Genomic DNA, 24,923 nt, shown 5'->3' with positions numbered 1-24,923 from the left:
TTGTCGTTCTGAGAGCATTTTCATCTACAATAATGATAATGGCATATTAATGCATGTACATCTTTTCAAAGATCAATAAACGTTTATTTCTAAAGACTATTTAATATGAGGCGCCGTTTGTAAAGCGGCTCACGCTGAAAATAACAGCAACATTTTGACACATTTAGCTTCAAACAATGTTTAAAAAACTGGTATGAATTTTTGGCGGTCACTTTTTTAGCACATTTACAACAATATTTGTCAACTTAGAGATATTTTAAATAGTTAAATCTAAATGTTAAATCTAAATCTAAATGTTAAATCTAAATCTAAATGCTAAATTGAAATGTTAAATCTAAACGTTAAATCTAAATGTTAAATCTAAATGTTTCGGGTGAAACTAAATATTTAACTAATATGCAAATTCAGAATGCAGATAACCGGTTTTAACATTTAGATTTAACATTTAGATTTAGATTTAGATTTAGATTTAGATTTAGATTTAACATTTAGATTTAGATTTAGATTTAGATTTAACATTTAGATTTAGATTTAGATTTAACATTTAGATTTAGATTTAGATTTAACATTTAGATTTAGATTTAGATTTAACATTTAGATTTAGATGTAACATTTAGATTTAACGTTTAGATTTAACATTTAGATTTAGATTTAGATTTAACATTTAGATTTAGATTTAGATTTAGATTTAACATTTAGATTTAGATTTAGATTTAGATTTAACATTTAGATTTAGATTTAGATTTAACATTTAGATTTAGATGTAACATTTAGATTTAACGTTTAGATTTAACATTTAGATTTAGATTTAGATTTAACATTTAGATTTAGATTTAGATTTAACATTTAGATTTAGATTTAGCATTTAGATTTAGATTTAACATTTAGATTTAGATTTAACATTTAGATTTAACATTTAGATGTAACATTTAGATTTAGATTTAGATTTAACATTTAGATTTAGATTTAGCATTTAGATTTAGATTTAACATTTAGATTTAACATTTAGATTAAGATTTAACATTTAGATTTAGATTTAGATTTAACATTTAGATTTAGATTTAGATTTAACATTTAGATTTAACATTTAGATTTAGATTTAGATTTAACATTTAGATTTAGATTTAACATTTAGATTTAGATTTAGATTTAACATTTAGATTTAGATTTAACATTTAGATTTAGATTTAGATTTAACATTTAGATTTAGATTTAACATTTAGATTTAACATTTAACATTTAGATTTAACTATTTAAAATATCTCTAAGTTGACAAATATTGTTGTAAATGTGCTAAAAAAGTGACCGCCAAAAATTCATACCAGTTTTTTAAACATTGTTTGAAGCTAAATGTGTCAAAATGTTGCTGTTATTTTCAGCGTGAGCCGCTTTACAAACGGCGCCTCATATTAAATAGTCTTTAGAAATAAACGTTTATTGATCTTTGAAAAGATGTACATGCATTAATATGCCATTATCATTATTGTAGATGAAAATGCTCTCAGAACGACAATATTATTGTTTATCGCAATCATTTCTTGGCTAATTTATCGTCCAGCAAAATGTGTTATGGTGACAGGCCTACACACACACACACATTTGTTCTTGTTTGGGAAGCGTTCACTCGGATATTCGGCACAATCAGGACGAAACTGGATCTAAATGTGATAGATGTGTCAAAATGTTGCTGTTATTTTCAGCGTGAGCCGCTTTACAAACGGCGCCCCATAATTTAACACTGAAAACGGAAAGCATTTTAAATATCCACAATAAATGAACAAAACAATAAAAGCAATGGACTCTCAGTCTGTTAACAAACAAATGAATAAACAGCTGAAACTGCAGAGGATGATTGTGCTTTAGGTAGTGCTGGGAATCGATAAAAAAATTAACTAATTAATCACATTTTTTTCTGTAATTAATCATGATTAATAAGTTTTTAATGTTTTGATATTGTAATAATTTCAGTTACTCTCCAAATTAATGTAGAAACAATTTATTCACTGCAAAAAATGCTTTTCTTACTTAGTATGTTTGTCTTGTTTTCAGTCCAAATATCTAAAAAATCTTACATTAAGAAGCATTTACTAGACAAGCTAAAGTTTTTGTCTTGTTTTAGGGGAAAATTACTCAAAATTAAGGGAGTTTTTGCTTAAAATAAGCACAATAATCTGCCAATGGGGTAAGAAAAATAATGTTGTTTTCTGTTTGAATTAAGATTATTTTGCTTACCCCATTGGCAGATTATTTTGCTTATTTTAAGCAAAAACTCCCTTAATTTTGAGTTATTTTCCCCCAAAACAAGACAAAAACTTTAGCTTGTCTGGTAAATGCTTCTTGTTTTGAGATTTTTTAGATGTTTGGACTGAAAACAAGACAAAAATACTAAGTAAGAAAAGCATTTTTTGCAGTGTTGACAGTATATTTTAAATATGTGTTGTATTGTCATGTTTTTCTGAATGAAGGCCAGTATCACTGATGTCTCTATGAAACATTAATGATGTTACATTACAGTATAACTGAAAGATGCCAATCTCAACATTTATTAGGCTTTAAAAAAACTACTTTAACTACTAAAACAATCTTTACATAACTGCATTATAATAAATGTTATATTTACCTGTGGCCTTCCCTGTTAGACATATACATAAATGTAATAGTCATCAAACACCTTTCTTAACTGCATAAATAATAAATGAAATATAGATTAATCATCATTAAAGCTACACTTTTCTCTGTTCCTGAACTGTGATGAACATTAATGACATCATCATCAGTGCTACTGTCACTTTAAGAACAGCTGCGCATCTCATTTCCTCACAACTCTTTAAGTTCATTTAAGACGTTATTTAACTCATTTGAGGCGCTTTCACACACACCTCGTTTGGTCCGGATTTTCAGACTTTTCAGTTTGGTCCGAATCAAAATAACAGATGTGAAACCACGGTCAGGACCAAACAGACGAAATCTGGTCCGACGAAAAGAGGCAGTGTAAGGTTTGGTTAGTTTCTAGTGTGAAAGCATTTTCTGTATGGTTCGTACTTTCAGAGCATTTACAGGAAGTCCCTGTTTATGTTTAAATATTATAATGTTATTTTTAAATTCAATCTAGGCTACATTGATTATGAAAAGTGAAAAGAAAGTGTCAAAAGACAGAAGGAAATACTGTATGATTTTGCTTAGAAAGCCTTTCTTTAATGTGAATTTCGTTTTGTATAAATTGTATCTTTATTTTAAAGGGTTAGTTCACCCAAAAATGTAAATTGTGTCATTAATGACTGAGCCTCATGTGGTTGGACACCCGTCAGACCTCCGTTCATCTTCAGACACAAATGAAGATATTTTAGTGTAAATCTGATGCTCTGAAAGGCCTCCATTGGCTCAACTTTACACTCTCAAGACCCTTAAAAGACACTAAAGACTAAAGTTACAAAGTCCATCTCACTACAGCGGCTCTACAATAACTTTATGAAGACGAGAATAGCTTTTGTGCGCAAAAAAACCCTAAATAACGACTTATATAGTGATGACGATTTCAAAACACGGCCTCATGAAGCTTCGAAGCGTTATGAATCAGTGAGTCGATTCAGCGGTTTGAAGCGTTATGAATCAGTGAGTCGATTCATGATTCGGATCGCGTGTCAAACCGCCAAACTGATGAAATTTGGCGATTCACACCGCTGATTCGACTAGTGTCCCGAGATAACAACAGAAAAGCAGATGGGAGATAATTAGCATAGCTGCTGTTCAGAATATTAATGCTTTTGATCTGATTTAACTGTAATATAAAGGGTAATTATAATGTGAATGCTTGGCTAAAGAGATGCGTCTTTAATCTAGATTTAAACTGGGACAGCGAGTCTGAACCTCGAACAATATCAGGAAGACTATTCCAGAGTTTAGGAGCTAAATGTGAAAATGCCCTCCCTCCTTTAGTGGACTTAGATATCCTAGGAATGACCAGAAGCCTAGAGTTTAGTGATCTTAAAGAGCGCGATGGATTGTAGGGCGATAGAAGATCCGTTAAATACACTGGAGCTAAACCATTTAGGGCTTTATAGTTCAGTAGCAATACTTTGTAATTGATACGGAACTTAATAGGTAACCAGTGTAGAGATGATAAAATTGGTGTTATATGATCATATTTTCTTGACCTAGTAAGAACTCTAGCAGCTGCGCAACAGGCCTAGGGGCGGGGCTTGATTTTTCTACGGTAGCGCCTCGCCGTGTGTTCTCCATCACACACACTCACTCTAGCTCTGTGTTGTCCGGTTAGGATCATCTGCTGGTGCTGATGCTGCTGGTGTTCGAGGCTACGGTTTACCGGCACCAGATCCACCACCACAGACAGCAGCAGCGCTCGCCTCCACCCATCCGGCTCATCTTCCCCCTCGCCACCCGGGACACGCTGGACCAGAGCCTCCTGCAGTGCGTCAGATACCTGCTCAACTACACCTTCTACAAGTTCGGCCTGGAAGTACGAGTTCCTCTTTCTCTATAAATGACGCATAACTAACTCTAATCGTACGTTCTTTAAAGGACAACTCTGGTGAAAGATGAACCTAGGGGTGATTAACACATGGTTAGCGAGTAGATCGTTCTCTGGGATGCGTTTTCATGAAAATCGAATGTAAAGAGTTTTATCTCTAAAAACAGATTCGCTTATAACGCTAGTATATGGGGCATAGAATAAGTCAAATTAAATGACCCCCCCCCCCCCATAAACTTTACGTCCTCTACATCTTTATAAAGTATCTTCTTATTAAACTGTTTGTACACTTACACAGTTCTCAATGCTTGGGTTTGCATGTAGGGATCCTCATTATGCTCCCGTGTTAGTGTGAGGCTATTTTGAGTCTTGTTAGTGGTATTAACTAGCCATTTAACTTGACTTATTCTGTGCCCCATACACTAGCGTTATAAGCCAATCTAAATCTTTTTAGAGATAAAACTCTTTACATTCGATTTTCATGAAAACGCATCCCAGAGAACGATCTACTCGCTAACCATGTGTTAATCACCCCTAGGTTCATTTTTTAGCGGAGTTGTCCTTTAATATCTGATGATGATCTGCTTCATGACTCTAGATCTGCTTCCTCATGACTGTGAATGTCATTGGCCAGCGAATGAACTTCCTGGTTATCATCCACGGCTGCTGGTTGGTGGCCATCGTGGTGCGGCGGCGCAGAGCAGCCATTGCCAAGATCTGGTCCCAGTACTGCCTGTTTCTGGTGGTCTTCATGATATACCAGTACGTTCTGTGTGTGGGCATCCCTCCTGCCCTCTGTATAGGTGAGTGTCGTCTGGATGAATATCAATATCACCATATCACTTTTAACATCAGTCCTTTTTTCTCTAATATATGGGTTTTGCAGCAACACAAGACGCGTTCTTGGTTTTAAAAAAGTTCAAGTTTGGGGTGTGGCTACTGTAGCAGGTGGAGAGTTTGGGGAGTGGCTACTGTAGCAGGTGGAGAGTTTGGGGTGTGGCTACTGTAGCAGGCGGAGAGTTTGGGGAGTGGCTACTGTAGCAGGTGGAGAGTTTGGGGTGTGGCTACTGTAGCAGATGGAGAGTTTGGGGTGTGGCTACTGTAGCAGGTGGAGAGTTTGGGGTGTGGCTACTGTAGCAGATGGAGAGTTTGGGGTGTGGCTACTGTAGCAGGTGGAGAGTTTGGGGTGTGGCTACTGTAGCAGGCGGAGAGTTTGGGGTGTGGCTACTGTAGCAGGCGGAGAGTTTGGGGTGTGGCTACTGTAGCAGGTGGAGAGTTTGGGGCTTGGCTACTGTAGCAGGTGGAGAGTTTGGGGCTTGGCTACTGTAGCAGATGGAGAGTTTGGGGTGTGGCTACTGTAGCAGGCGGAGAGTTTGGGGAGTGGCTACTGTAGCAGGTGGAGAGTTTGGGGCTTGGCTACTGTAGCAGGTGGAGAGTTTGGGGCTTGGCTACTGTAGCAGATGGAGAGTTTGGGGTGTGGCTACTGTAGCAGGTGGAGAGTTTGGGGTGTGGCTTCTGTAGCAGGTGGAGAGTTTGGGGTGTGGCTACTGTAGCAGGCGGAGAGTTTGGGGAGTGGCTACTGTAGCAGGTGGAGAGTTTGGGGCTTGGCTACTGTAGCAGATGGAGAGTTTGGGGAGTGGCTACTGTAGCAGGTGGAGAGTTTGGGGCTTGGCTACTGTAGCAGGTGGAGAGTTTGGGGCGTGGCTACTGTAGCAGGTGGAGAGTTTGGGGTGTGGCTACTGTAGCAGGTGGAGAGTTTGGGGCTTGGCTACTGTAGCAGATGGAGAGTTTGGGGCTTGGCTACTGTAGCAGATGGAGAGTTTGGGGTGTGGCTACTGTAGCAGGTGGAGAGTTTGGGGCTTGGCTACTGTAGCAGATGGAGAGTTTGGGGTGTGGCTACTGTAGCAGGTGGAGAGTTTGGGGAGTGGCTACTGTAGCAGGTGGAGAGTTTGGGGCTTGGCTACTGTAGCAGGTGGAGAGTTTGGGGAGTGGCTACTGTAGCAGATGGAGAGTTTGGGGAGTGGCTACTGTAGCAGGTGGAGAGTTTGGGGCTTGGCTACTGTAGCAGGTGGAGAGTTTGGGGCTTGGCTACTGTAGCAGATGGAGAGTTTGGGGTGTGGCTACTGTAGCAGGTGGAGAGTTTGGGGAGTGGCTACTGTAGCAGGTGGAGAGTTTGGGGAGTGGCTACTGTAGCAGGTGGAGAGTTTGGGGAGTGGCTACTGTAGCAGATGGAGAGTTTGGGGTGTGGCTTCTGTAGCAGGTGGAGAGTTTGGGGTGTGGCTACTGTAGCAGATGTAGAGTTTGGGGCGTGGCTTCTGTAGCAGATGGAGAGTTTGGGGTGTGGCTACTGTAGCAGGTGGAGAGTTTGGGGTGTGGCTACTGTAGCAGATGGAGAGTTTGGGGTGTGGCTTCTGTAGCAGATGGAGAGTTTGGGGTGTGGCTACTGTAGCAGGTGGAGAGTTTGGGGTGTGGCTACTGTAGCAGATGGAGAGTTTGGGGTGTGGCTTCTGTAGCAGGTGGAGAGTTTGGGGAGTGGCTACTGTAGCAGATGGAGAGTTTGGGGTGTGGCTTCTGTAGCAGGTGGAGAGTTTGGGGTGTGGCTACTGTAGCAGGTGGAGAGTTTGGGGTGTGGCTACTGTAGCAGGTGGAGAGTTTGGGGTGTGGCTACTGTAGCAGGTGGAGAGTTTGGGGTGTGGCTACTGTAGCAGGTGGAGAGTTTGGGGTGTGGCTACTGTAGCAGGTGGAGAGTTTGGGGTGTGGCTACTGTAGCAGGTGGAGAGTTTGGGGTGTGGCTACTGAAGCAGTTGGAGAGTTTGGGGTGTGGCTACTGTAGCAGATGGAGAGTTTGAGGTGTGGCTACTGTAGCAGATGGAGAGTTTGGGGTGTGGCTACTGTAGCAGATGGAGAGTTTGGGGCGTGGCTACTGTAGCAGGTGGAGAGTTTGGGGCGTGGCTACTGTAGCAGATGGAGAGTTTGGGGAGTGGCTACTGTAGCAGGTGGAGAGTTTGGGGTGTGGCTACTGTAGCAGGTGGAGAGTTTGGGGTGTGGCTACTGTAGCAGGTGGAGAGTTTGGGGTGTGGCTACTGTAGCAGGTGGAGAGTTTGGGGTGTGGCTACTGTAGCAGATGGAGAGTTTGGGGTGTGGCTACTGTAGCAGGTGGAGAGTTTGGGGTGTGGCTACTGTAGCAGGTGGAGAGTTTGGGGTGTGGCTACTGTAGCAGGTGGAGAGTTTGGGGCGTGGCTACTGTAGCAGGCGGAGAGTTTGGGGTGTGGCTTCTGTAGCAGGTGGAGAGTTTGGGGAGTGGCTACTGCAGCAGGTGGAGAGTTTGGGGAGTGGCTACTGTAGCAGGTGGAGAGTTTGGGGAGTGGCTACTGTAGCAGGTGGAGAGTTTGGGGAGTGGCTACTGTAGCAGCCGGAGAGTTTGGGGTGTGGCTACTGTAGCAGGTGGAGAGTTTGGGGAGTGGCTACTGTAGCAGGTGGAGAGTTTGGGGTGTGGCTACTGTAGCAGGTGGAGAGTTTGGGGTGTGGCTACTGTAGCAGGCGGAGAGTTTGGGGTGTGGCTACTGTAGCAGGTGGAGAGTTTGGGGTGTGGCTACTGTAGCAGGTGGAGAGTTTGGGGTGTGGCTACTGTAGCAGGTGGAGAGTTTGAGGTGTGGCTACTGTAGCAGGCGGAGAGTTTGGGGTGTGGCTACTCTAGCAGATGGAGAGTTTGGGGAGTGGCTACTGTAGCAGGTGGAGAGTTTGGGGAGTGGCTACTGTAGCAGGTGGAGAGTTTGGGGAGTGGCTACTGTAGCAGGCGGAGAGTTTGGGGTGTGGCTACTGTAGCAGGTGGAGAGTTTGGGCTGTGGCTACTGTAGCAGGCGGAGAGTTTGGGGTGTGGCTACTGTAGCAGGTGGAGAGTTTGGGGTGTGGCTACTGTAGCAGGTGGAGAGTTTGGGCTGTGGCTACTGTAGCAGGTGGAGAGTTTGGGGTGTGGCTACTGTAGCAGGCGGAGAGTTTGGGGAGTGGCTACTGTAGCAGGCGGAGAGTTTGGGGAGTGGCTACTGTAGCAGGTGGAGAGTTTGGGGTGTGGCTACTGTAGCAGGCGGAGAGTTTGGGGAGTGGCTACTGTAGCAGGTGGAGAGTTTGGGGAGTGGCTACTGTAGCAGGTGGAGAGTTTGGGGCTTGGCTACTGTAGCAGATGGAGAGTTTGGGGTGTGGCTACTGTAGCAGGTGGAGAGTTTGGGGTGTGGCTACTGTAGCAGGCGGAGAGTTTGGGGAGTGGCTACTGTAGCAGGTGGAGAGTTTGGGGCTTGGCTACTGTAGCAGATGGAGAGTTTGGGGTGTGGCTACTGTAGCAGGTGGAGAGTTTGGGGCTTGGCTACTGTAGCAGATGGAGAGTTTGGGGCTTGGCTACTGTAGCAGATGGAGAGTTTGGGGTGTGGCTACTGTAGCAGGTGGAGAGTTTGGGGCTTGGCTACTGTAGCAGATGGAGAGTTTGGGGTGTGGCTACTGTAGCAGGTGGAGAGTTTGGGGAGTGGCTACTGTAGCAGGTGGAGAGTTTGGGGCTTGGCTACTGTAGCAGGTGGAGAGTTTGGGGCTTGGCTACTGTAGCAGGTGGAGAGTTTGGGGCTTGGCTACTGTAGCAGATGGAGAGTTTGGGGTGTGGCTACTGTAGCAGGTGGAGAGTTTGGGGAGTGGCTACTGTAGCAGGTGGAGAGTTTGGGGAGTGGCTACTGTAGCAGGTGGAGAGTTTGGGGAGTGGCTACTGTAGCAGATGGAGAGTTTGGGGTGTGGCTTCTGTAGCAGGTGGAGAGTTTGGGGTGTGGCTACTGTAGCAGATGTAGAGTTTGGGGCGTGGCTTCTGTAGCAGATGGAGAGTTTGGGGTGTGGCTACTGTAGCAGGTGGAGAGTTTGGGGTGTGGCTACTGTAGCAGATGGAGAGTTTGGGGTGTGGCTTCTGTAGCAGATGGAGAGTTTGGGGTGTGGCTACTGTAGCAGGTGGAGAGTTTGGGGTGTGGCTACTGTAGCAGATGGAGAGTTTGGGGTGTGGCTTCTGTAGCAGGTGGAGAGTTTGGGGAGTGGCTACTGTAGCAGATGGAGAGTTTGGGGTGTGGCTTCTGTAGCAGGTGGAGAGTTTGGGGTGTGGCTACTGTAGCAGGTGGAGAGTTTGGGGTGTGGCTACTGTAGCAGGTGGAGAGTTTGGGGTGTGGCTACTGTAGCAGGTGGAGAGTTTGGGGTGTGGCTACTGTAGCAGGTGGAGAGTTTGGGGTGTGGCTACTGTAGCAGGTGGAGAGTTTGGGGTGTGGCTACTGTAGCAGGTGGAGAGTTTGGGGTGTGGCTACTGAAGCAGTTGGAGAGTTTGGGGTGTGGCTACTGTAGCAGATGGAGAGTTTGAGGTGTGGCTACTGTAGCAGATGGAGAGTTTGGGGTGTGGCTACTGTAGCAGATGGAGAGTTTGGGGCGTGGCTACTGTAGCAGGTGGAGAGTTTGGGGCGTGGCTACTGTAGCAGATGGAGAGTTTGGGGAGTGGCTACTGTAGCAGGTGGAGAGTTTGGGGTGTGGCTACTGTAGCAGGTGGAGAGTTTGGGGTGTGGCTACTGTAGCAGGTGGAGAGTTTGGGGTGTGGCTACTGTAGCAGGTGGAGAGTTTGGGGTGTGGCTACTGTAGCAGATGGAGAGTTTGGGGTGTGGCTACTGTAGCAGGTGGAGAGTTTGGGGTGTGGCTACTGTAGCAGGTGGAGAGTTTGGGGTGTGGCTACTGTAGCAGGTGGAGAGTTTGGGGCGTGGCTACTGTAGCAGGCGGAGAGTTTGGGGTGTGGCTTCTGTAGCAGGTGGAGAGTTTGGGGAGTGGCTACTGTAGCAGGTGGAGAGTTTGGGGAGTGGCTACTGTAGCAGGTGGAGAGTTTGGGGAGTGGCTACTGTAGCAGGTGGAGAGTTTGGGGAGTGGCTACTGTAGCAGCCGGAGAGTTTGGGGTGTGGCTACTGTAGCAGGTGGAGAGTTTGGGGAGTGGCTACTGTAGCAGGTGGAGAGTTTGGGGTGTGGCTACTGTAGCAGGTGGAGAGTTTGGGGTGTGGCTACTGTAGCAGGCGGAGAGTTTGGGGTGTGGCTACTGTAGCAGGTGGAGAGTTTGGGGAGTGGCTACTGTAGCAGGTGGAGAGTTTGGGGTGTGGCTACTGTAGCAGGTGGAGAGTTTGAGGTGTGGCTACTGTAGCAGGCGGAGAGTTTGGGGTGTGGCTACTCTAGCAGATGGAGAGTTTGGGGAGTGGCTACTGTAGCAGGTGGAGAGTTTGGGGAGTGGCTACTGTAGCAGGTGGAGAGTTTGGGGAGTGGCTACTGTAGCAGGCGGAGAGTTTGGGGTGTGGCTACTGTAGCAGGTGGAGAGTTTGGGCTGTGGCTACTGTAGCAGGCAGAGAGTTTGGGGTGTGGCTACTGTAGCAGGTGGAGAGTTTGGGGTGTGGCTACTGTAGCAGGTGGAGAGTTTGGGCTGTGGCTACTGTAGCAGGCGGAGAGTTTGGGGAGTGGCTACTGTAGCAGGTGGAGAGTTTGTGGAGTGGCTACTGTAGCAGGTGGAGAGTTTGGGGAGTGGCTACTGTAGCAGGCGGAGAGTTTGGGGTGTGGCTACTGTAGCAGATGGAGAGTTTGGGGAGTGGCTACTGTAGCAGGTGGAGAGTTTGGGGTGTGGCTACTGTAGCAGGTGGAGAGTTTGGGGTGTGGCTACTGTAGCAGATGGAGAGTTTGGGGAGTGGCTACTGTAGCAGGCGGAGAGTTTGGGGAGTGGCTACTGTAGCAGGCGGAGAGTTTGGGTGTGGCTACTGTAGCAGATGGAGAGTTTGGGGTGTGGCTTCTGTAGCAGGTGGAGAGTTTGGGGCGTGGCTACTGTAGCAGGCGGAAAGTTTGGGGCGTGGCTACTGTAGCAGGTGGAGAGTTTGGGGTGTGGCTACTGTAGCAGGTGGAGAGTTTGGGGTGTGGCTACTGTAGCAGGTGGAGAGTTTGGGGTGTGGCTACTGTAGCAGGTGGAGAGTTTGGGGCGTGGCTACTGTAGCAGGCGGAGAGTTTGGGGCGTGGCTACTGTAGCAGGTGGAGAGTTTGGGGAGTGGCTACTGTAGCAGGTGGAGAGTTTTGGGCGTGGCTACTGTAGCAGGTGGAGAGTTTGGGGTGTGGCTACTGTAGCAGGTGGAGAGTTTGGGGTGTGGCTACTGTAGCAGGTGGAGAGTTTGGGGAGTGGCTACTGTAGCAGATGGAGAGTTTGGGGAGTGGCTACTGTAGCAGGTGGAGAGTTTGGGGTGTGGCTACTGTAGCAGGTGGAGAGTTTGGGGTGTGGCTACTGTAGCAGGTGGAGAGTTTGGGGTGTGGCTACTGTAGCAGATGGAGAGTTTGGGGCGTGGCTACTGTAGCAGGTGGAGAGTTTGGGGTGTGGCTACTGTAGCAGGTGGAGAGTTTGGGGTGTTGCTACTGTAGCAGATGGAGAGTTTGGGGAGTGGCTACTGTAGCAGATGGAGAGTTTGGGGAGTGGCTACTGTAGCAGGTGGAGAGTTTGGGGTGTGGCTACTGTAGCAGGTGGAGAGTTTGGGGTGTGGCTACTGTAGCAGATGGAGAGTTTGGGGAGTGGCTACTTTAGCAGATGGAGAGTTTGGGGTGTGGCTACTGTAGTAGATGGAGAGTTTGGGGCGTGGCTACTGTAGCAGATGTAGAGTTTGGGGTGTGGCTACTGTAGCAGATGTAGAGTTTGGGGTGTGGCTACTGTAGCAGGGGGAGAGTTTGGGGTGTGGCTACTGTAGCAGATGGAGAGTTTGGGGTGTGGCTACTGTAGCAGGGGGAGAGTTTGGGGTGTGGCTACTGTAGCAGATGGAGAGTTTGGGGTGTGGCTACTGTAGCAGGCGGAGAGTTTGGGGTGTGGCTACTGTAGCAGATGTAGAGTTTGGGGTGTGGCTACTGTAGCAGATGTAGAGTTTGGGGTGTGGCTACTGTAGCAGATGGAGAGTTTGGGGTGTGGCTACTGTAGCAGGCGGAGAGTTTGGGGTGTGGCTACTGTAGCAGATGTAGAGTTTGGGGTGTGGCTACTGTAGCAGATGTAGAGTTTGGGGTGTGGCTACTGTAGCAGGGGGAGAGTTTGGGGTGTGGCTACTGTAGCAGGTGGAGAGTTTGGGGTGTGGCTACTGTAGCAGATGTAGAGTTTGGGGTGTGGCTACTGTAGCAGATGTAGAGTTTGGGGTGTGGCTACTGTAGCAGATGTAGAGTTTGGGGTGTGGCTACTGTAGCAGATGGAGAGTTTGGGGTGTGGCTACTGTAGCAGGTGGAGAGTTTGGGGTGTGGCTACTGTAGCAGGTGGAGGTGTTTAGCTGCTGAGGGACCATGACTGACGCATGATTACATGGGAAATGACATTAAAATTTACTGTATTTAGACCATCAGAGGTCATGAACATGTTAAAACGAATGCTATGCACTACAATGAACCCTTCGATACCATACATGATCCTTTACTTATAACCAGCTCTAAACTTCTAAATGCGACTATAAGGCATTAAAATGTTAAGAAGCTATTATAAAACGTTAAGAAGCTATTATAAAATGAACATCATGATTTTCTGTAAAGCTTTGAAACTGTGTATTGAGAAAGCGCTATACAGAATAAATTTGACTCGACTTAAAACCATCAAAACACACCATCTTAACCAGTGCAAATCAGCTCAGGCTAGTTTAAGATAATCCTACATCAGAATCAAAGCAAAGCTGACCGTGCTGATGTGTGTGTGCAGTGACCAAAGATCGCCACAGATTAATTACAAGTGTCTCTTCTCAGTAAGTGACCTGACTCTGGTAACCTGAGCTTCCTCACATGGCTATAGATTACCCGTGGAGATGGAGAACCTCAGTCACTATCCACTCAGCGCTGGTGAAATGGATCTACTTACCCGACTTCTACACCATCCCCAACTCCAGGAACCTCATATGTGAGTGACCCCTTCAATATAATTACTCAGCAGTTATCCGGCCTACAGTGGCCCCAAAGTGTGGATTTAGTGAAACTGAGGTCCCTCCAAAATGCATAAAATGTCTGCCAATGATCTGTTTCAGCGGATTTCCTTCTGCTGATGTGTGCCTCCCAGCAGTGGATGGTGTTCGAAAACGAGAGGAAGGAAGAGTGGATGGTCATGGGAGGAGAGAACAAAGACAACCCGGACCCCATGCAGGATATGCCCTTCAACCCGGCCCCGAACTTCATCAACTGCAGGCAAGTGCATGAGTAACAAAAGAGAAATAAATACACCTTTACCTGTCAGGGACAGCTTTAAAAGGACTACAACAAACGGCTGGAAGGAGCTTCTTCATCACTAACCCTAAAATTGACATAAACCCCGCCCCCGGAACAGCGTGTCATAAAGCAAGATGACATCATCAGTTATAACCGTAATTAAACTAAACTATCCCTGTTCTCTCTTCATCAGCAGATATTCTCTGGCGCATCTTACCCCACACCAGCGCTTTATAGATTATCATGACAGAATATGCTAATATCATAACTCATAAATTCTTCAACTATCCCTTCTCGTAGTCTCTCCATCATTGTCCGACCCCGGTTTGATCATAAAAGGCTGAACAGTTTTAGTGTGTGTGTGAAGTAATCGGAGCTGAGCTCTTGAAGCTCCGCCCACTTCCTGAAAGGGGGCGGGGAGCAGCTGCTCATTTGCATTTAAAGGGACACACACAGAAACGGCCCGTTTTTGCTCACCCTCAAAAATTGTAACATGCTATAAAAAATTATCTGTGGGGTGTTTTGAGCTGAAGCTTCACACACACACACACACACACACTCATCAGAGACTTATTTGTAAAAAGGGCATTATCGGAGCCCTTTAACATGGCTTATTGCTTTCATAAACAGAAGTGTGAGCTGTCCTATAAATCATTACTAATACATTGTTCAAATAGATCTGCTTCATTCGTTTCATTCAGCTGTTGAGTTAATGCTTTAATTTGATGCAATTAATTATAGAAAAATTAACGCATTAAAATGAACACTTTAAACGCACACGCCCAGATCTGTACATCATAAATACATTGCATGCAGTTTAGTTACGAACATGATGCAGTACAACAACTGCCACTAATTTACAAGATATGAGGGCATAACATGTTTTATATGTCTTATATTTATAACATATATATATAGTTTAGCAATATCACATAAACAAGAGTGCTATTTTTCCTGAATATCAGCACTGCTGCAAATTTATACAACAGCTCAATAAACTAATTATTTATTTACATTATAGACACAATATTATCTGTTTTTGCTAAATTTCGTTCCAAACAAAGCCGAACTGTTGCGCATTCTTTGTTTCATTACTGAATGAATCTGTGTTTTTAATTAATCGAGTGAGTCAATGATTCAATGACTCATTCATAAAGACGGTCACTTGCTTCGTTCCTGAATGAATCAGCCGTTTGAATCAGAATCGATTGAATGATTGATTCAATGACTCACTCATAAAGATGGTCACTTGCTTCGTTCCTGAAAGAATGAGCCGTTTGAATCAGAATTGGTTGAATGAATGATTCACTGACTCACTCATAAAGACGGTCACTTGCTTCCTGAATGGATCAGCCATTTGAATCAGAATCGGTTGAATGAATGATTCAATGACTCACTCATTGAATCATTAATCAGCCGTTTGAATCAGAATCGGTTGAATGAATGATTAAATGACTCACTCAATGAATCATTAATCAGCCGTTTGAATCAGAATCGGTTGAATGAATGATTCAATGACTCACTCATAAAGACGGTCACTTGCTTCCTGAATGAATCAGCCGTTTGAATCAGAATCGGTTGAATGAATGATTCAATGACTCACTCATAAAGACAGTCACTTGCTTCCTAAATTAATCAGCCGTTTGAATCAGAATCGGTTGAATGAATGATTCAATGACTCACTCATTGAATCATTAATCAGCCGTTTGAATCAGAATCGGTTGAATGAATGATTCAATGACTCATTCATAAAGAAAGTCACTTGCTTGGCTCCTGAATAAATCAGCCGTGTGAATCAGAATCGGTTGAATGAATGATTCAATGACTCACTCATTAAGAAAGTCACTTGCTTGGCTCCTGATTGAATCAGCCATTTGAATCAGAATCGGTTGAATGAATGATTCAATGACTCACTCATTGAATCATTAATCAGCCGTTTGAATCAGAATCGGTTGAATGAATGATTCAATGACTCATTCATAAAGAAAGTCACTTGCTTGGCTCCTGATTGAATCAGCCGTTTGAATCAGAATCGGTTGAATGAATGATTCAATGACTCACTCATTAAGACTCGGCGCCACCTACTGGCGTTTTTAGTTTCATATTTAGAGTATTATTTAATTTTTTTGTTCATATTCATGCCACCTGTGCGCTGCATATCAATGCTTTTCTCATCTAACACAATTATGAATTTAACATTTTTTGGAAGGTACTTTCTCAGCCAAACTTGATATGATCAATCGATTGATCAATGTATTGCATTCGATTTAAAATCTCTGTGTTGTAGGTCGTATCTGGACATGGCAAAGGTCCTGGTGTTCCGGTACATGTTCTGGTTTGTGCTGACCGTGGTGTTTGTGACCGGAGCGACTCGGATCAGTGTGTTCGGGTTGGGTTATCTCATGGCCTGCTTCTTCTTCCTGCTCTATGGCACACGGCTGCTGGTCAAGCCGTCCCGCACACGTCTGGTCATGTGGGACTGCCTCATCATGTACAATGTGGCTGTGATCATCTCCAAGAACATCCTGTCTGTGAGTGGGCATTTCACTGAGCATTTACACACACTACCACAGAGAGAAGAGCTTTGTAACAACCGCCCCGTTGCTTGTGTCAGATCCTGGCCTGCGTGTTTGTGGTGGAGATGCAGAAGAACTTCTGCTGGGTCATTCAGCTCTTCAGCCTGGTGTGCACCGTCAAAGGCTACTATGACCGTAAGTTTTCAAGCATGTTGTCATGTTGTCTACCTAAATGCGGCAGAATTCAGCATTAAAGGGAAGTTGCACTGGCCTATTCTTCCCAATTGTGCCGAGTTAAGCGCTTCGCAAACAAGAACAAATGTAGGGCCGCCCACTGTTTCTAAGAGCTATTTTTCTTTCCACACTGTAAAATATTTAATATACAGTGGCATGAAAAAGTATGTGAACCGCTTGCAGAATCTGTCAAAATGGGAATCATTTGAACTAAATAAGAGGGATCATACAAAATGCATGTTATTTATTATTTAGTACTGTCCTGAATAAGATATTTTACAAAACAAATGTGGACCCACTTTATATTAGGTGGCCTTAACTACTATGAACTAACATTTTAATTAATCATTTGATACAATGCACTTATTGTGTACATACATGTCTTTACATTGTACTTACATTTTAAAAAAATACCTGCATTTAATTACATCTGTAATTAATTTCTGTATTTGTAAATACACAGTTGACACTTCCCTTACACCTAAACCTACCCTTAAACTTACCCACACCCCCACACCTGTCCCTAACCCTACCCTTAAACTTACCCACACCCCCACACCTGTCCCTAACCCTACCCTTAAACTTACCCATACCACCACACCTGTCCATAACCCTACCCTTAAACTTACCCACACCCCCACACCTGTCCCTAACCCTACCCTTAAACTTACCCATACCACCACACCTGTCCCTAACCCTACCCTTAAACTTACCCACACCACCACACCTGTCCATAACCCTACCCTTAAACTTACCCACACCACCACACCTGTCCCTAACCCTACCCTTAAACTTACCCATACCACCACACCTGTCCCTAACCCTACCCTTAAACTTACCCATACCACCACACCTGTCCATAACCCTACCCTTAAACTTACCCACACCACCACACCTGTCCCTAACCCTACCCTTAAACTTACCCACACCCCCACACCTGTCCCTAACCCTACCCTTAAACTTACCCATACCACCACACCTGTCCCTAACCCTACCCTTAAACTTACCCATACCCCCACACCTGTCCCTAACCCTACCCTTAAACTTACCCACATCACCACACCTGTCCCTAACCCTACCCTTAAACTTACCCATAACACCACACCTGTCCCTAACCCTACCCTTAAACTTACCCACACCACCACACCTGTCCCTAACCCTACCCTTAAACTAACCCACACCACCACACCTGTCCCTAACCCTACCCTTAAACTTACCCACATCACCACACCTGTCCCTAACCCTACCCTTAAACTTACCCATAACACCACACCTGTCCCTAACCCTACCCTTAAACTTACCCACATCACCACACCTGTCCCTAACCCTACCCTTAAACTTACCCATAACACCACACCTGTCCCTAACCCTACCCTTAAACTTACCCACATCACCACACCTGTCCCTAACCCTACCCTTAAACTTACCCACATCACCACACCTGTCCCTAACCCTACCCTTAAACTTACCCATAACACCACACCTGTCCCTAACCCTACCCTTAAACTAACCCACACCACCACACCTGTCCCTAACCCTACCCTTAAACTTACACACCTGTCCCTAACCCTACCCTTAAACTTACCCACACCACCACACCTGTCCCTAACCCTACCCTTAAACTTACACACCTGTCCCTAACCCTACCCTTAAACTTACCCACACCACCACACCTGTCCCTAACCCTACCCTTAAACTTACACACCTGTCCCTATCCCTACCCTTAAACTTACCCATACCACCACACCTGTCCCTAACCCTACCCTTAAACTTACACACACCACCACACCTGTCCCTAACCCTACCCTTAAACTTACCCACACCACCACACCTGTCCCTAACCCTACCCTTAAACTTACCCACACCACCACACCTGTCCCTAACCCTACCCTTAAACTTACCCACACCACCACACCTGTCCCTAACCCTACCCTTAAACTTACCCATACCACCACACCTAACCCTAACCCTACCCTTAAACTTACCCACACCTCCACACCTGTCCCTAACCCTACCCTTAAACTTACCCATACCACCACACCTGTCCCTAACCCTACCCTTAAACTTACACACCTGTCCCTAACCCTACCCTTAAACTTACCTACACCACCACACCTGTCCCTAACCCTACCCTTAAACTTACCCACACCACCACACCTGTCCCTAACCCTACCCTTAAACTTACACACCTGTCCCTAACCCTACCCTTAAACTTACCTACACCACCACACCTGTCCCTAACCCTACCCTTAAACTTACCCACACCACCACACCTGTCCCTAACCCTACCCTTAAACTTACCTACACCACCACACCTGTCCCTAACCCTACCCTTAATCTTACCCACACCACCACACCTGTCCCTAACTCTACCCTTAAACTTACCCACACCACCACATCTGTCCCTAACCCTACCCTTAAACTTACCCACACCACCACACCTGTCCCTAACCCTACCCTTAAACTTACCCACACCACCACACCTGTCCCTAACCCTACCCTTAAACTTACCCATACCACCACACCTGTCCCTAACCCTACCCTTAAACTTACCCATACCACCACACCTGTCCCTAACCCTACCCTTAAACTTACCCATACCACCACACCTGTCCCTAACCCTACCCTTAAACTTACACACACCACCACACCTGTCCCTAACCCTACCCTTAAACTTACCCCTACCACCACACCTGTCCCTAACCCTACCCTTAAACTTACCCACACCTGTCCCTAACCCTACCCTTAAACTTACCCATACCACCACACCTGTCCCTAACCCTACCCTTAAACTTACACACCTGTCCCTAACCCTACCCTTAAACTTACCCACACCACCACACCTGTCCCTAACCCTACCCTTAAACGTACACACCTGTCCCTAAGCCTACCCTTAATCTTACCCACACCACCACACCTGTCCCTAACCCTACCCTTAAACTTACCCACACCACCACACCTGTCCCTAACCCTACCCTTAAACTTACCCACACCACCACACCTGTCCCTAACCCTACCCTTAAACTTACCCACACCACCACACCTGTCCCTAACCCTACCCTTAAACTTACCCATACCACCACGCCTGTCCCTAACCCTATCCTTAAACTTACCCACACCACCACACCTGTCCCTAACCCTACCCTTAAACTTACCCATACCACCACACCTGTCCCTAACCCTACCCTTAAACTTACCCACACCACCACATCTGTCCCTAACCCTACCCTTAAACTGACCCACACCTCCACACCTGTCCCTAACCCTACCCTTAAACTTACCCATACCACCACACCTGTCCCTAACCCTACCCTTAAACTTACCCACACCACCACATCTGTCCCTAACCCTACCCTTAAACTTACCCACACCACCACACCTGTCCCTAACCCTACCCTTAAACTTACCCACACCACCACACCTGTCCCTAACCCTACCCTTAAACTTACCCATACCACCACACCTGTCCCTAACCCTACCCTTAAACTTACCCATACCACCACACCTGTCCCTAACCCTACCCTTAAACTTACCCACACCACCACACCTGTCCCTAACCCTACCCTTAAACTTACCCACACCACCACACCTGTCCCTAACCCTACCCTTAAACTTACCCACACCACCACACCTGTCCCTAACCCTACCCTTAAACTTACCCACACCACCACACCTGTCCCTAACCCTACCCTTAAACTTACCCACACCACCACACCTGTCCCTAACCCTACCCTTAAACTTACCCATACCACCACACCTGTCCCTAACCCTACCCTTAAACTTACCCACACCACCACACCTGTCCCTAACCCTACCCTTAAACTTACCCCTACCACCACACCTGTCCCTAACCCTACCCTTAAACTTACCCATACCACCACACCTGTCCCTAACCCTACCCTTAAACTTACACACCTGTCCCTAACCCTACCCTTAAACTTACCCACATCACCACACCTGTCCCTAACCCTACCCTTAAACGTACACACCTGTCCCTAACCCTACCCTTAATCTTACCCACACCACCACACCTGTCCCTAACCCTACCCTTAAACTTACCCACACCACCACACCTGTCCCTAACCCTACCCTTAAACTTACCCACACCACCACACCTGTCCCTAACCCTACCCTTAAACTTACCCACACCACCACACCTGTCCCTAACCCTACCCTTAAACTTACCCATACCACCACGCCTGTCCCTAACCCTATCCTTAAACTTACCCACACCACCACACCTGTCCCTAACCCTACCCTTAAACTTACCCATACCACCACACCTGTCCCTAACCCTACCCTTAAACTTACCCACACCACCACATCTGTCCCTAACCCTACCCTTAAACTGACCCACACCTCCACACCTGTCCCTAACCCTACCCTTAAACTTACCCATACCACCACACCTGTCCCTAACCCTACCCTTAAACTTACCCACACCACCACATCTGTCCCTAACCCTACCCTTAAACTTACCCAAACCACCACACCTGTCCCTAACCCTACCCTTAAACTTACCCACACCACCACACCTGTCCCTAACCCTACCCTTAAACTTACCCATACCACCACACCTGTCCCTAACCCTACCCTTAAACTTACCCATACCACCACACCTGTCCCTAACCCTACCCTTAAACTTACCCACACCACCACATCTGTCCCTAACCCTACCCTTAAACTTACCCACACCACCACACCTGTCCCTAACCCTACCCTTAAACTTACCCACACCACCACACCTGTCCCTAACCCTACCCTTAAACTTACCCATACCACCACACCTGTCCCTAACCCTACCCTTAAACTTACCCATACCACCACATCTGTCCCTAACCCTACCCTTAAACTTACCCACACCACCACACCTGTCCCTAACCCTACCCTTAAACTTACCCACACCACCACACCTGTCCCTAACCCTACCCTTAAACTTACCCACACCACCACACCTGTCCCTAACCCTACCCTTAAACTTACCCACACCACCACACCTGTCCCTAACCCTACCCTTAAACTTACCCACACCACCACACCTGTCCCTAACCCTACCCTTAAACTTACCCACACCACCACACCTGTCCCTAACCCTACCCTTAAACTTACCCATACCACCACACCTGTCCCTAACCCTACCCTTGAACTTACCCACACCACCACACCTGTCCCTAACCCTACCCTTAAACTTACCCCTACCACCACACCTGTCCCTAACCCTACCCTTAAACTTACCCATACCACCACACCTGTCCCTAACCCTACCCTTAAACTTACACACCTGTCCCTAACCCTACCCTTAAACTTACCCACACCCCCACACCTGTCCCTAACCCTACCCTTAAACTTACCCATACCACCACACCTGTCCCTAACCCTACCCTTAAACTTACACACCTGTCCCTAACCCTACCCTTAAACTTACCCACACCCCCACACCTGTCCCTAACCCTACCCTTAAACTTACCCACACCCCCACACCTGTCCCTAACCCTACCCTTAAACTTACCCATACCACCACACCTGTCCCTAACCCTACCCTTAAACTTACACACCTGTCCCTAACCCTACCCTTAAACTTACCCACACCACCACACCTGTCCCTAACCCTACCCTTAAACTTACCCACACCCCCACACCTGTCCCTAACCCTACCCTTAAACTTACCCACACCACCACACCTGTCCCTAACCCTACCCTTAAACTTACCCATACCACCACACCTGTCCCTAACCCTACCCTTAAACTTACCCATACCACCACACCTGTCCCTAACCCTACCCTTAAACTTACCCATACCACCACACCTGTCCCTAACCCTACCCTTAAACTTACCCACACCACCACACCTGTCCCTAACCCTACCCTTAAACTTACCCCTACCACCACACCTGTCCCTAACCCTACCCTTAAACTTACACACCTGTCCCTAACCCTACCCTTAAACTTACCCACACCACCACACCTGTCCCTAACCCTACCCTTAAACTTACCCATACCACCACACCTGTCCCTAACCCTACCCTTAAACTTACCCACACCACCACACCTGTCCCTAACCCTACCCTTAAACTTACCCCTACCACCACACCTGTCCCTAACCCTACCCTTAAACTTACACACCTGTCCCTAACCCTACCCTTAAACTTACCCATACCACCACACCTGTCCCTAACCCTACCCTTAAACTTACCCATACCACCACACCTGTCCCTAACCCTACCCTTAAACTTACCCACACCCCCACACCTGTCCCTAACCCTACCCTTAAACTTACCCATACCACCACACCTGTCCCTAACCCTACCCTTAAACTTACACACCTGTCCCTAACCCTACCCTTAAACTTACCCACACCCCCACACCTGTCCCTAACCCTACCCTTAAACTTACCCATACCACCACACCTGTCCCTAACCCTACCCTTAAACTTACACACCTGTCCCTAACTCTACCCTTAAACTTTCGACTCACCTCTGTAATAAGTTTCTTGACTTTTTCAGCTCCAAGATTGATAACCTCCGTAAATGTATTATTTCTGCTCTTCCTTCATCTCTTCCTCACATGATCACTATTGAATTTTCTGGTACTCTTCTTTCACATTTCTCATCATTGGACTTACCTTCATTGTGTAACGAGGCTTCTAAAATGAAAGCTGCCACTTCCATAATTGATGCTGTACCTACTTGCCTATTCCAATCATGTTTTGCTACCTTAAGTCCTGTTGTACTGAATATTATAAATTATTCTCTGTGCACTGGTGTGGTGCCGGTAACATTTAAAACTGCTGCTCTGAGTCCTCTACCAAAAAAAAGGACACAAACCTTGACAATTTAAATAATTTTCGTCCCATTTCCAATCTCCCCTTTCTCGCCAAAATTTTAGAGCGGATTGTTGCCACTCAATTACACGCCCATCTAGTCGCAAATAATCTTTATGAGCCCCTTCAAATCGGGATTTTGGAAATTTCATAGCACTGAAACTGCATTAGTTAAGGTCACTAATGACCTTAGATTAATCTTTTGTTAGCCCTAATTTTTTTCTTATGTTTATGCCAGTAATAATCCGAAGAAGTTTCACAGTGATATCTTGTAATTTAAAGAAATTCCCTGTAGTGTCTCGCCTTAAAATGATATTCGTCTTTATTTTCTATATTTCCTGAGGGTTGTAATGAATGTGTGTGTGTTTCCTCCTCAGCTAATTCAGTGCAAGATAAAGATTGCGCTCTGCCTGTGGAAGAGGCCGGCATTATCTGGGACAGCATCTGTTTCTTCTTCCTCCTGCTTCAGAGGAGAGTCTTCCTCAGTTTCTACTTCCTCCATGTGTCTGCAGACCTCCAGGCTTCAGCGAGACAGGCCTCGCGGTGAGTGCGCCCCCTGCTGGACACTTCAGACTGGGCTCTATTTCATACAGCACATTCATGTCAGAGGTGAACAATTCCTACTTCATAAGAGCGAAAGACTGTCAGCAGAGCCGGTGCAGATATTCACTGAACAGGGTTCATTACCAGGCAATTATTGTTGTTTTTTTAAGCACTTGTTTGTGCTTGAGTGTTTATTATTAACTGTGTTTACCTCCCCGGAGGCGGTCGTGCTCATTAGGCGTCAGAAATGCATCTAGGCCAAGTTGAATTCCCATCAGAAATCTGTGTATTGTTACGATCCCCGTCTCAAAGTTAGTCTGATTACGTAACAATTGGGGGCTCGTCCGGGATTTGAACCCGAAGCGAGAATCAGACCTCCAGACTAACTTTTAACGATGACGGTATGACGTATTGTTGAATGGAGTGAATAATCTGGGATGTTCCTGACATATGAAGTTTACTCTCTGTGTTTGTGGATTACAGGGGGTTTGAGCTTTTCCGAGCCAGCATTATAAAGAACATGCACTTCCACCAGCAGGCCGAGAAGAAGTCAATTCAGCAGCTGAAGGAATCGTGAGTTAACACACATCATTTGCCATAGTGAAAATCCATCAGTCTATAAAGAAAGAAAGAATGGATACATATGGAAGATTATTTCTGCCACGGAGTAAAAAAAATGAAGGGAATTGGAACTTTCTGACTCTTTTTCTCTGAATTGCAAGTTTGTTAAAAAGTCACAGTTGCGAGATATAAACTCGCGATTTAGAGTAAAGTCACAATTACAAAATTAACACAATTTTGAGTAAAAAAGTCATAATTGCGAAACAAACACAATCTTGTGTAAAAAAGTCATAATTTCAAAATAAACACAATTTTGTGTAAAAGTCATAATTTCGAAATAAATTACATTTTGGGGAAAAAAGTCATAATTTCAAAATAAACACAATTTTGTGTAAAAAAAGTCATCATTTCAAAATAAACACAATTTTGTGTAAAAGTTACAATTGCGGAATACAATTCTGAATAAATGTCATAATTACAAGATAAACAATTTTGAGTAAAAAAGTCACAATTGTGAAATAAA

At 45.6% G+C, this 24,923-nt stretch overlaps 1 protein-coding gene across 1 annotated transcript in view; it reads left to right on the top strand.

Annotated features, from left to right (window-relative positions):
* Nucleotides 1–24,923, top strand: part of piezo1 (piezo type mechanosensitive ion channel component 1 (Er blood group)) — a 213,562-nt gene that overhangs the window by 148,619 nt on the left and 40,020 nt on the right. The window contains exons 17-24 of the mRNA XM_079838599.1: nucleotides 4,277–4,477; nucleotides 5,088–5,292; nucleotides 13,320–13,424; nucleotides 13,549–13,705; nucleotides 16,014–16,257; nucleotides 16,341–16,437; nucleotides 23,674–23,839; nucleotides 24,323–24,412. Of these exons, the coding sequence (XP_079694725.1) occupies nucleotides 4,277–4,477; nucleotides 5,088–5,292; nucleotides 13,320–13,424; nucleotides 13,549–13,705; nucleotides 16,014–16,257; nucleotides 16,341–16,437; nucleotides 23,674–23,839; nucleotides 24,323–24,412 (1,265 nt within the window). The remainder of the gene's footprint in view (nucleotides 1–4,276; nucleotides 4,478–5,087; nucleotides 5,293–13,319; nucleotides 13,425–13,548; nucleotides 13,706–16,013; nucleotides 16,258–16,340; nucleotides 16,438–23,673; nucleotides 23,840–24,322; nucleotides 24,413–24,923) is intronic.

The sequence above is a fragment of the Gobio gobio genome (assembly GCF_949357685.1).
Source record: "Gobio gobio genome assembly, chromosome: 2".
Taxonomy (NCBI): domain Eukaryota; kingdom Metazoa; phylum Chordata; class Actinopteri; order Cypriniformes; family Gobionidae; genus Gobio; species Gobio gobio.
Note: the sequence above shows the minus strand (reverse complement) of the source record. Positions and strands in the feature narration are given on the sequence as shown.